The sequence below is a fragment of the Stegostoma tigrinum genome, chromosome 24, assembly GCF_030684315.1.
Source record: "Stegostoma tigrinum isolate sSteTig4 chromosome 24, sSteTig4.hap1, whole genome shotgun sequence".
NCBI classification, from domain to species: domain Eukaryota; kingdom Metazoa; phylum Chordata; class Chondrichthyes; order Orectolobiformes; family Stegostomatidae; genus Stegostoma; species Stegostoma tigrinum.
In genome coordinates, this window is record NC_081377.1 from 39,835,919 (window position 1) to 39,849,894 (window position 13,976).

The 13,976-nt window shown below is 42.7% G+C and overlaps 1 protein-coding gene across 5 annotated transcripts in view; it reads right to left on the reverse strand.

The window, feature by feature from the left end:
• Window positions 1–13,976, reverse strand: part of pum1 (pumilio RNA-binding family member 1) — an 83,116-nt gene that overhangs the window by 45,655 nt on the left and 23,485 nt on the right. For all 5 annotated transcript variants that reach the window (XM_059654393.1, XM_059654396.1, XM_059654395.1 and 2 more), the window contains exons 3-4: window positions 9,226–9,413; window positions 8,048–8,214 (exon numbers count right to left, since the gene is read on the reverse strand). In XM_059654393.1, the coding sequence (XP_059510376.1) occupies window positions 8,048–8,214; window positions 9,226–9,413 (355 nt within the window). The remainder of the gene's footprint in view (window positions 1–8,047; window positions 8,215–9,225; window positions 9,414–13,976) is intronic.

Here is a 13,976-nt window from a genome sequence, read left to right on the forward strand (position 1 = left end):
CATTGATTATCATGTACTGAGCGCAGACGCTCTGCGAACTGGTCACCAAGTGTGTTTAGTCTCGCTGAGGTAGAGGAGACCACAACAGGAGAAACAGGTAAGAGTAGACCAGGTTGGAGAATGTACAAGTGAATCCCCGTTGCATTTGGAAAGATTGTTTGGGGCCTTGGACGGAGGTGAGAAGGGAGGTGTGGGGCAGATGTAGCACCTCTTGCGGTTGCAGAAAGGTGCTGGGTATGGTGGGATTGGTGGGGAGTGTGGAGCAGATGAGGGAGTTGCAGAACAGTGGTTGCAACGGGAGGCAGACAAGGGTGGAGAGGGAAATAATCTCTTTTGTGTTAGGGTCAGATGGCGAGTGGTGGAACTGGCGACAGATGATGCATTGAATGTAGAGGTTGCTGGGGTGATATGAGGGGATCGGGGGACTCTGTCCTTAGGAGATAACAAGAACTGCATATGCGGGAGTCAGATACAAGTGTGTGGAGCTGGAGGAACACAGTAGGCCAAGCAGCATCAAAGGAGCAGGAAAGTTGACAGTTTGGGTCAGGAACCTTCTTCCGCTGACTCTGTCCTTATCTCTGTTCGGGAATAGGGGGTTTGAGGGCAGCAGTGTAGGAAACGCAAGAGATGCAGTTGAGGGCATTATCAAATCAACACAGGGCGGGGGCAGATATTGAGGTCCTTGAAGTAGGACGACTTCTGGGATGAAGGGCATCTCTTGCATTTCCTGCACTTCTGCCCTCAAACTTCCTCTACATCGGTGAGATCAAGTACAGACTTAGTGATTGATTCACAGGGCATCTGCGTTCTGCACGCTACAAATCAACACCACCTTCCAGTTGCCAAACATTTTAACTCTACCTTCCCATTCCCTTAATGACATGCCCATCCTGGGCCTCCTCCAGTGCTACAAAGATGCCACACACAAACACCTCATTTTCTATCTCGAGAGCTGACAGTGTGATGGCCTCGAAGTGGAACTTGCCAGTTTCACAGTCTCCCCACCCCTGGCCTCATCCCAGGTCCAACCCTCCCTCTCTGCCACATCCTTAATTTGACACAGCCTGTCCATCTCCATCTCAACTATCCACCGCCCTACCCCTTCCAGTGGCCAATCTACACTATCCCCTAACTACATACACCTATCACCATCCCACCTACCCTCCCCCAGCCCCACACTCCTCCAATTATTTCCGTGCTCCTTTCCCCCCGCTCCAGTCCTAAACCCGAAACATTGACTATCCTGCTACTCTGATGCTGCCTGACCTGTTGTGTTCCTCCAATTCCACAGTGTATTGTGCCCGACTCCAGCACCAGCGGTTCTTGCTATCTGAGTGATATTTTTAATGCACAGATTTTAAGAAGTCTGATATCAATTTAAGAAGTGCTGTATTTAGCTCTACTATAGCCAAGCCGCACAACAGACTGTAAGAGACAGAAAACAGGAGTTGTTCATTTACCCACTCCAGTCTGCTTTACCATTCAACAGAATCATGACTGATCCAACATTCTTCATGTCCACTCTCCTACCTTTTCCTCAGAGCCTTGATTCTCCTACTGATCGATAATCTACCTATCTCAGCTTTAAACACACACAAGGACTGTGGCCTCACAGCTTTCTGTGACAAGTAGCTCCAAAGATACTCAACCCTCAGAAGAAATTCCTCCTCATCTCATTCTTATATTGGCACTCCGTTATTCAGAGGCTGTGCCCTCTGGTCCCAAACTCTCCCACAATGGGAAACATCCTCTCAGTGTTTGCCCTGTCAGGCTCCTTAAGAATCCTATATGATTCAATGATCATCTCTCATTCTTCTAATCTTGAGTGGAGTCCCAAACAGTTTGGCTTTTGCTGATAAGACAATACTTCCACACTAGGAACATCCTTGTGAATCTTTTCTGAACTGCCTCCAATGAAATGACATTGCTCCTTCAGTAAGAGGGCAAAAACTGCTCTCGGTATTCCAGATGTGGTCTGATTTTTATATGGTTCATGGCTTACTTGAGTCACTGGCTTAGACTTATTGCCATTTCTTCAATGTGTTGAAGAAAGTGGTGATAAAGCTGCCTTCTTGCACTGCAGTAGTCGGTGTGTAGGGACATTAATAGTGCTGTTTGGAATGGAGTTTGAGAATTTGACCTGGTTAAAGTGAAGGAACAGTAATATAGTTCCAAATCAGGTTGAAACATGACAGAGGGGAACTCGAAGGTGATGTTAGAGTTTATGAGACCAGTCAGCTAGCACCTATCTGGTCTAATCTTATTTTCCAGCAGTTGGCCCGCAATTTCAGAGAGTGATTTTTGCATGGATCGGTTCCACATTGCTAGAATATGAATCTGGGCTGGATGAAACTTGAACCAAAGCTTTCCAGCTCAGAAGGAGGGGCACTTACACTGTGCCACAAGATCCCTTTGTATGCTTTAACATTTCAGGTATTCATCAAAATCCTTCTGAGCATTGAGGGGGTTTGTGCCTCCATGTGCCTTTCAGGCATCAGGCTCAGATACCCAGCACCTTGAGTGAATTTTCTTTTCCTAAAATTTTCTCAGCTTTATAACCATCACCTTGTGCTTACTCACCCTGCTGTTAGTGGGAGAAAATTCTTTCTATGCCCCTCAATTTTGTACACTTCAATCAGATCTTCCCTCAGCTCTCTCTACTCCAAGGAAAATCCCAGCCTCTCTGGCTTCTCTACATTGCTGAATTGCTCCAGGCCAAACAGTATCCTGGGGAAACTTTGCACTCTCTCTAATACAATAACAGCCTTCCTATAACATGACGACCAACACAGTACTCAAGCCAACTAATATTTTATACATCTCTAGCATAACCTCCTGATCTTGTATTCAATATTGTATTCAATACCTCAACTAATAAAGGCAAGTATCCCTAATGCCTCCTTAACCATTTATCTGCCTTTCAAAATCTATGCCGCACACCAATGTCTCTATAATGATCCTCGACTTCCAAGAGACCTACTATTGTGTCAACTCTCCCAAAATGCTTTATCTAATTTTTCAGAATTAAATTCTATTTACCACTGTTCAGCCCATCTGACCAGCGTATCTATTTCGCAAATAATCTAAGGCATTCCTATCTTGCTAAGGAGTTGGGGACTAAGTGGCGTGTGTCAAAATTTGCAGATGACACTAAGATGAGTGGTAGAGCAAGTGTGCATAAGGCACTGAAAGTCTGCAGAGGGATGTAGATAGTCTAAGTGAGTGGGCAACGGTCTGGCAGATGGAGTACAATGTTGATAAGTGTGAGGTCATCCATTTTGGTAGGAATAACAGCAAAAACGGACTACGTTTTAGATGGTAAAAAACTGCAGCACGCTGCTGTGCACAGAGACTTGGGCATCCTTGCACATGAATCACTAAAAGTAGGGTCGCAGGTACAGCAGGTAATTAAAAAGGCAAATGGAATTTTGTCTGTCATTGCTCGAGGGGTGGAGTTTAAAAACAGGGAGGCACTGCTGCAGCTGTAGACAGTCCTGGCGAGGCCACACCTGGAGTGCTGTGTGCAGTTTTGGTCTCCTTACTTGAAAAGAGATATACTAGCACTGGAGGAGGTGCAGAGGAGATTCACTTGGTTGATTTCAGAGTTGAGAGGGTTAGATTATGAGGACAAACCGAGTACAGTGGGATTATACTCATTTGAATTCAGAAGAATGAGGGGAGATCTAATAGAAACATATAAGATTATGAAGGTAGTAGATAAAAGGTGGAGGCAGGGAGGTTGTCTCAGCTAGCAGGTGAAACTAGGATTAGAGGGTATATCGCCTCAAAATAAAGGGAAGCAGATGTAGGACTGAGGTCAGGAGGAACTTCTTCACCCAAAGGGTTGTGAATCTGTGGAATTCCCAGCCCAGTGAAGCGGTTGAAGCTACCTCGCTGAATGTTTATAAGGCAAGGCTAGATAAATCTTTGAACGGTAAAGGAAATAAGGGTTATGGTGAGTGGGCGGGTAAGTGGAACTGAGTCTCAAAAAGATCAGCCATGATCTTATTAAATGGTGGGGCAGGCTCGAGGGGCCAGATGATCTACTCCTGCTCCTAGTTTTTATGTTCTTATTTGTCACACTACAAATTATTCTGCAATCCACAAACTTATTAATTAATGCCTCTCATATTCATGTCTAAGTCATTAACGTACACCACAAACAGCAAGAGGCCCAGCACCAAACTTGGCACTGTTGATGTCTCTTCCCATAATTTTGCTTGTGACCGACAGCAGACCGATAATGGCAGAAGTTGTGCAGGTTGGATTTGTCCTGGTTTCGTGGACAAGACAAACATAAATAGTTTGCACATTGCCGAGTAGCTGCAAATGTAATTGCTGCATTGGAACAGCTTGGCTAGAGGCACAGCTAGCTCTGAAGCACAAGTCTTCAGTACTATTGCTAGAATATGAACAGGACCTACGGTCTTTGCAGCATCCAACGTCTTCAGGCGTTTCTTGACAACGTGGTGTAAATCAAATAGGTCGAAGACATATCTTTGATGCTTGGGAACTCCGGAGGCGGCCAAGATGGATAACCCACTTGGCACTTCTGGCAGAAAATGGCTACAAACGCTTCAACCTCCTCTTTTGTACTGATTTGCTGGGCACCCCCATCATCGAAGAAGGGCATCTTGGTGGAACCTCCAACTCCTGTTTGCTTTAAATGGTCCACTTGCATTATAACTACATGTGTTAGTACTACAGTGGTTAGATCTGATCCACTTGTTAAGGGTTTGCTTAGCCCTATTTACTGCATGCTGCACCCGCCGTTCAGCATGCAAACAATCTTGAATTGCAGCTTTACCAAGTTAGCAGCTCGTTTTTAAGTCCTGTTCCTGTGCATGCTTCATTGAACAAGCTTGATAATAACTGTACAGCAGGGGGATATATCAGGCCATGTAGTTAGATTGTGGTTGAAATCAATGCTATTCCTGCTGATCGCCCACTGTGCCTCATTGATGCCCAAGTTTGTGTCTGTTTCGTGTCTGTACCATTTAGTACACGTAATGTGACAACATGATAGATAGAATCCTCACCGTGAAGACAGCACTTCACTGGCTCAAATGACTGTGCGGTGGTTGCTCCTGATGACACTTTCATGGACACATGCATCCGCAAAAGGCAGGCTTGGTGAGGACAGGGTCAAGTAGATCTTCATCCCAATCATTTGCCACACATCTAATGAAGCAGATGTATCCTTTAGACCTAGGCTGCAGTCAGTTGTGGCGCTACTGAGCTACTCTTCATGGCAGACATTGAAGTCACTCACCCACAGTACAATTTATACTTCAGTGCCCAATCACTTTCACTCACTTCAACACTTTGTCTTCAAAAGGTCAGAAGATGGGATGCTCACTGACTTTCACAGTGCCCAGCATCATTTACAATTCCCAAGATGCTGCAGCAGACAATGTCCACATGTAGAAAGACCTGACAACAGTCAACCTAAGGAGCAAGTAACATTAGTGTCACACATGTACCATCTCCAATCGGACAGAATGTACCCAAGCTCTAATTGATAATGCCACTATCATCACAAAACCACTCACAACCAACTTCTTGGGAATTACCACTGATCAGAAAGTTAACTGGACCAATTACATAAACATTATGTCTTAAAAAACAAGTCGAAGACTGGGAATTCTATGGTGAGTTACTTCACAAAGCCTGTCCACCAACTGCAAGGCACAATTCATGATCAATGTGCATATTCTCCACTTGCCTGGATTACTGCAGCTCCAACATTCAAAAGGCCTAACACCACCCAAGACAATGCAGTCCACTTGGGTGGTACCTCATGACCAAAATTCATGCCCTCTGCCAACAGCAAAGAGGCAGTTTGTGCAGCATCAACAAATTGCACTACAATAACTCAGGAACTCCTCAAACAACATTTCCAAACTACATAATCCAATTTCCTTTTTAAAAAAGCAGACACAGTAGGGGCACCACTAGATGGACGTAACCCTACCAGCCACACAACATCCTGATTTTGAACTGCAGTCACCCATAATGCAAAGTCACTTGCCCAAATTCTGGAACTCCAGCCCATGTATAAACACATGGACTATAACAGCACACCTACATCTTCAAAGGCAACTAGGAATGGGTAATAAATGCCAGCCCAGCTTGTGATGCTACATCCTATGATTGAATAAAACAGCCGGAGTAACAGCATTAAGTTGCGCAATCTCTCAAAATTGTTCCCAATCTGAATCTGAAACCCTTTAGACCAAGGATTAAAGGAAACAAAAATCAGTAAAATTATTAACGAAGCAAGTATCTGCTACTTCTGAGAGAGTTCCAGACCCGTACAATCCTTTAAGTGAAGAGATGTTTCGCAATCTCTCTCAAAAGACCAAATGAAGTTACTTGTGACACTAGTGGATACACTGCAGTACTGAGCATTTTACTCCCCTATTCCTTAGTAAGTAAAGCTTGAACTGTAGATGTACAGGAGTATTTAAAATATTACAACTGCTCAACGCTCAACGCACAATGCACAACTTGCACCTCCTCCTCTCAGCTTATACTAAGTGCCAATAACTGGAAAGAGAAGTAAATCATCCGTACTCATTGAAAAAAAATCCAACAGATAGCTAGATATACATGCTTGAATACAATGTTTAGCTTCACTGATGAACAAATCAATGAATGGAAAAAATACTGCACTTAAACATTTATGACATGAACAAATCTCCTGTCACTCTTGCAGTGTAAGTTTAGTCTTTTTGTTACACGTCGCTGGGACAGCCTGGCTGGAAATCAAGTCTCACTATTCCTAAGGTTGTTACAAAAGTTTAAAGATTTTAGAAGAGTACTCAAAATTTCCCAATTTGCCTGTTACAACTCTAGTTGACAAGCATAGACCAGGTTTCCAGACTTTAGAATTTCAATTTATAACAAGTAAATAGATTCCTGCTACAGTTAAGCAATTGTGAACCGTTAACATATAACTACTCATCAAAATTCTAACATGACATAAAAGACTGCTCCATACATAAATGAAGACATAGGAAAAAACCCACGGATGCTTGGGACAAAAAGAAAGTAGCTCAATGGACCCATTCCACAGGATTCGCTGAGATGATCCATTTGGCTGGTCAGGGCCAGGTGAAACAGCTATATTCCCCAGGCCCCCCGCCAACTCTTTGGTCAGATTTGTACATCCTGATATTGGGCAATGAGCTAGCAAATCTGTTCTGCAACTGCTCCATTGCCTCGAAATCTTCGAGCACACAGCCAAAAATGCCCAAGTGCCCTTAGCCAACTTTGTATTTCATTCAATTTGCTTTCATAGACTGGATGTAAATTTGGAAGACAGAAACATTTTGGACATGCATAACGGACTTAGCAAAAGCTGTCACTGTTAGATCTGGCAATTACTCGTGATGCAAAAAAAAATGTTCCCCTCAAAAACCTCATCTTTAAAGGCATTCTTGCCCAGCTATCATTGTATACAGAGCATACCACACCCCCTGCAGATGTGAAGTATACTGCACTCTTTTTCTTCTTGACTGCTAACACACATTTAAACCTCTCACGATAATGGGATTGCTATTGCTTGTAACGATGTGTTGGCATTCTTTTCATTAGCCACACCCTCTACAATCAATTGCATACTCAAGTGTTTTTTTGAAGATGTTTGAAGGCCATGGCCTTTTCTCATTGAGTGGGAAATGAGAAAGCTGGTACAAGGACATGGCCTGATTTAACATCTGCATACTTGTCAAGAAATTTTACTATTTGTCATGAAGGTGTTGCATTGGATAACATATGGAAAGTCATGTAATATTAATCCATTGTTCTTGTAATAGCTTTAGTGCATGGATCAAGCTTTTGGACAAAATGAAGTACTGTCTTCTGTAATATTTTGTTTCTGGTGCTAATGTACAAGAAATCTGGATACTGGTTCAAAGTGAAAAGGGGTCATAATCACAATAGAGCAAACACCCCTTTAAACCCACTGTCTAACATTATATTTTTGATAAAAGTTATTTAAGGCTGTCTTATGAAAGAGGTGCACTGTAACTTTGCTACATACCTGAAGTCCTTAACATCAGCATCTATGCCGTTTTGTACCACCAGACCATTTGTTTTATCAATTCCATCATCTTCCACTTCCTTCAGGTCTCCCATCTTATCCCCATCAAATGAAGATTTTCCTTTCTTGTCTCCCTTTTCATTATGAGTCTCAGCATCGCTTGAACCCTGTACAGATTGGTAAAGATGACGGTTTGGGAAGAAGCAGGGAAAGAACTTTTATTGAAGATAAAGAGCTGCATCTGGACATTCAGAGGTTTAAGCAGGCAGATCATAGCTGAGAAACCGCACATATCATTACTTTTCATTGAAATTTCAAAAGTCCCATAACAAAGTGCAACAATTAGCCTCTAAATAGCATCAACATTAAACAGAAGAAAAACCAAGTGTATGCATTGGTAAAACCAAGCTAGGAGTATCAAGAGTGGCTCAACCAGTAAGTCACAGCTTTCAATATTGTCACCAATGGAAAAGACAGCCAAAAAGAAACTGAGTATTTCAGCAACTAAGTAGAAAGGCCTACTCATTGAACATTAAATTTATATATTACAGAACAATTGATCTGGAGAGGTTCAGAAACTGCCCATTCAGTAAGCCATACAGACCATGAACATTTTAGATGGTCCTAACTTGAGAAGATACAGCAAGAATGTGGACCAAGGAATTACCAATGGTTTGTGTTCCAATCCATTACATAGAAACCCACACTGGAAAGGTATCCATGAAATGGTGGGTATCATGTAAGGCACCGCTGCACGAGTGATTTTCTCTTTCATTAAGTAGCTGACCAGCACTTGTTAACGTTCATACATGAATAGTGGTCACTTGACTGAGTTACCACTGGATGTCCATCACACTACAGAGGGTGGACTAGTACCAAGGATTAAATGCAGATTCAGAACTGCTTATACTTGAACTAGTGGCAAAACTGACACTACCCTGTATAACCTCAAAATGGGCACTTTCAAATTTGGGTTGTACTTAGTGAGTAATTTGAACTACACAAAACTAGAGAGCAACACTAATGATAGTGCTGAGACTAATGGGAGTTGACAAAATAACAGAGGTATAAAAACCACAATGTACATCATTAAAGTTGCCAGTTAACTGCGTGGTTTCTCTTCTCTCCATGGCTAGTGTATCAGTGTTATCACAAAGCAAAGTACTTTCAATACTTACAAATGGTCCTTTTCTGAGGCAAGACTCCAGTTTTTCCCCAGGAGAAGAGCTCAGCACATATTCCACCATGCTGACACCCAGACCTCCACTTTCAGATCGTGGAGACAAGACAGAGTTGACCTCGTTACTGCCATGAAACCCTTGACCAGGACGTCTCTGCACCATAATTGGCTGTGACACAGAGTGATCTGAGAGAGAAAGGTCAATGAAATATGCATTAATTTCCTGTTACTAAAGTAATGCATTGTACACCAGATAAGCTGACAGAACTAAAAACATTTGGAGCTCCATTTAGCACAATTACAATTTATTTTAAGACTGGTGCACTTTTGGTACAACTGCCAAAGTACATCAAAATGTAATAGTATATCCTTACACAGTAAATTGTAATAGCGAATGTTAGTAGCTGTAGACAAGTATTCTGCCTGGTACTACACTTCTGAGGAACATGCCATAAATAGTTTCAACTGGACAGATTTTCTTAAAGCTTCAAAAATGACAAAAAGAGCAGATCAAAACTAATTCTAGGACAACATTTTTAAAAGAAACAAGTCCTAATTTACAAACAATCCTTCCCAAATCTCAGCATTTAAGAGCGCTTAACGGTAAATATGTATTGTACATTTAGCCAGCTGCTTGCACACACAAGATGATTATGTCTGTGCTATTTTCAGGCTAGTCTCACATACTTAGATTCTCCTGAAAATAGCACAGCCAGATAGAATACTCTAGATATGATCGGCCACCCTAAAGCGGAGTCTCCCAGCGAATGAACGCCATAACATCAAGATCAGAGCAGTGCCAGGAACAGTTGTTGCCAATATATAATTTGATCTTTACATTCAAATGAAAATATTAACACTTAGGCTGGCTCTTTGCTATCCAGGTGGGAATGAAATGACCCATGATAAGTGTGTTAATACTATATTTATTTTGGTCTTTCTATTTCATTGAGGAAGAAACAGATTATTTAAGCATTTCATTTTGCACTCATTAGGACAATTTGCAAGAATACCAACACAAAGGTAAAACATCATTCACATTGTATAACAGAAAGATGTTGATTGGTTTAAGCTGATTCTGATTGGCAGAGTCACTTCCATACAGAATGTATTATTGATAATGTATATTTAACTGCTAGACTTTATATAAATTTGAAACCAAGACAGTTTGACTGATTGGCTCAGTCCTCATCGTGTTGCCTTGATCAGAATGCCCATCATGTCTGGTTGTGTTGAAGCAGGTAGTGTATCTGTGCTCTTTGTCTGCAAAGAACAGGCCGTGCATATTAATTTTTACAGTTTCCAATACAAGCAGATGCACCATACCGTGACAATTTGCAACAAACTTACTGAATGACAATCTTAAGTTGGTTCTCAGCATAATTCTTCGTTTAGCAAATACGTCCCAATCTCAGAATCACATCTAATATAGTCCTTATTTGATACTGCTAGCCAATTTAACAAAGAACTATGGACATTTGCACTGTATACTGTATCACGGCCGTCTGCACTTTTTTTTTAGGGGTGGGGGAGGTTGGTGACGTTGTTACTTCGGGGAATAAAGGGCAGCACGATGGCATAGTGGTTAGCACTGCTGCCGCACAGCGCCAGGAACCTGGCTTTGATTCCACCCTCAGGCGACTGTCTGTGGGGAGTTTGTACATTCTCCCCAACTCTGTGTGTTTCCTCTGGGTGCTCCAGTTTCCTCCCACAGTCCAAAGATGTGCAGGTTAGGTGGACTGGTCAAGTTAAACGACCCAGAGCGTTCAGCGATGTGGCAATGAGGTGGGTTACAGAGGGTTGGATGCAGGTGAGATGCTCTGCGGGTCGATGTGAACTTGTTGGGCTGAAGGGCCTGTTTCCACACAGTAGGGATTCTGAGTTCGGTTTTAAAAGCACCAAATATGGTGTACCAGTTCTTTCCTGAATGCAACTCTCGCAAACATCTTTGTTGGCTTTCATGAGAAACATATCATCAAATGATACCCAAACTGCTACCCCAAGTGTATTTCCAATATGTAGATGAAGCATTTGAAAAGTTGAATTATTTGACTTCGCAGCTGCATCTAAAATTTTCTTACTTGTCTTAATGGCTCTATCCTATGCACAAATTCACCTTTTGAAATATTGTAGTCAAATAAGCTCACTTCCTTTGATGTCCTAGTTGACAAGTTAGTCAGGGTGCTCTCTACCACAAACCTATCTTCACAGCTCAATTTACACCATAGGATTCCTAGTGTCACACACAAAATTGACAACCTTGTAAACTGGACTTCAGCCATGAGTTCACCGTGCTAGCCTGATACTGAAATAGGGTGCAATATAACCATCCTCTCAGATAATGATTATCTTTCAACATGCATTGTGCAAGCTCATGAAAAGGCAAGTTGTCAAATTTAGCCCTAAACAGCGTAGTCTATTAGACTTTAGAGATAACATATCTCAAATATTTAAGCAATGGATGGAAGTTAGACATTGTACACTGCAACAGCAACATGAATGTTGTTCATCATCAACAGGATGCTGCCATTACGCCAAAAAGCCATACTACCAATCATAGAAATCTCGTGTTTTATTCACTGCCGGGACTAGGAGATTGCTGGCTGCCAGCAATTTTATGGCCTGTACCCAGTTGTACAGTCGAGTCGCAACATGGAAATTGACCTCTCGGACCAACTCTCATCTGCAAAAACCAGACAACCTGTTCTGACCTAGTCCCATCTGCCAGCATTTGGCACACATCAATATAAACCGTTCATATCGTATACCCATCCAGGTGCCTTTTAAATGTTATAATTGTATCAGCCTCCCCCACTACCTCTGGCAGCTTGTTCCAAACATTCTTTTTGAAATTGTTCCCCTCTCACCTTAAACCTATGCTTTCTAGTTTTAGACTCACTCACCCGAGGGGAAAAAACCTTGCCTTTTCACCTTATCAATGCAATCATGATTTTATAGACCACTACAAGGTCACCCCACAGTCTCTGACACTTCAGGGGAAAAGGCCCCTTCTACTCACCCTCTCTTATAACTCCAATCCTCCAGGTCCGGCAACATCCTTGCAAATCCTTTATGCACCCTCTCAAGTTTAGCATTCTTCCTCTAAAAGGACTACCAGAATTGTACACAGTATTCCAAAACCGGCCTTACCAACGTCCTGTGCAACCACAACATGACATCTTGGCTCATATTCCTAATATACTGACCAATGCAGGCAAGCATTGTCAAACACCATTTTCACTACTCTGTCTATCTGCGACTCCACTTTCAAGGAACTCTGTACATGCACTCCTAGGTCGCCCTGTGGGGCAACACTACTGAGCGGCTCTGCCATTAAGTGCACTAGTCCAGGCCTAGTTTGCATTACCAAAATGCAACACCTCACATCTATCTAAATTACATCCCATCTGCCACTCCCTGGCTTGTTGGCCCAGCTGGTCATGGTTCTGTTTTACTTGGTGATAACCTCCTTCAGTGTCCACAATGCCACCAATTTCTGTCTCATCAGGAAACTTACTAACCATACCTCCTATATTTGTATAAATGAGTTGCATGTGAATGATGAAAGAACCCTTTGAGAATGCGGCAATGAACAGCCTCCTTGGACCGATGCAGTCCACGTGCTGTAAGTAGATTCCTAATGCCCTTAGGATGGGGGTTCTAGGATTTTGACTCAAAGACAGAGAAAGAATGATGACAGAGTGGTTCACAGAGGAGCCTACAGGGAGTGAGTGGATGCTTGTGGATGTGGTGTCAATCATGTGGTTGCTTTCTCCTAGATGGCGTCAAGCTTCTTAACTATTGTTGAAGCGGCACTCATCCAGGCAAGTGGGGTCTATTCCATCACACTCCAGACTAGTGCCTTGTACATTGTGGGCAGGTTTCTGGGGAGTCAGGAGGTTAGTTACTCACTGCAGTATTCCTAGCCTCTGACTTGCTCTTGTTGCCAGTGTGTTCACACAGTGAATCCAACAGAGTTCTGATTGATGGTAACCCAAGGATGTTAATAGTGGGGGATTCAGTGATGGTAACACCACTTAATGTCAAGGGCTGGTGGTTACACTGCCTCTTATTGGAGGTGGTCATGGCCTGGCATTTGTGTGGTACAAATGTTACTTGCCATTTTCAGCCCAAGTCTGGATATTGTCCATACCTTGTTGCATTTGAACTTGGATTGCTTCAGTTTCCGAAGAGTCACTCATAGTGCTGAAAATTATGAAATCAGTGAACATCCTGATTTTTTATCTATGATGGAGGAAGGTCACTGATGAAGTAGCTTCAGTTGCTGGACTTAGGACACTACCCTGATGAGTTCCCACAGAGATATCCTGGAGCTGAGATGGGTGACCTCCAACAACTGCAGACAGACCTGGGCAATGTTCCACACTATCAGGTAGATGCCAGTGTTACAACTGTACTGGAAGAGTTTGGCTAAAGGAATGGCAAGTTCAAGAACATAAGTCTTCAGCACTATTGTTGGAATGTGGTCAGGGCCCATATCACTGGCAGTATCTACTGCCTCCAACGATTTCTTGATATCACGTGGAGGTAATCAAACTGGCTGAAGACGAGTATCTGAAATGCTGGGGACACTGGAAACGGCCAATACGGATCATCCACTTGGAGCTTCTGGATGAAGATTACTGACAGTGCTTCAGCCTTATCTTTTGCACTGATGTGCTGGGCTCTTCCATCATACAGGATGAGGATGTTTGTGGAACCTCCCCCTCCACTGAATTGTTTAATCAT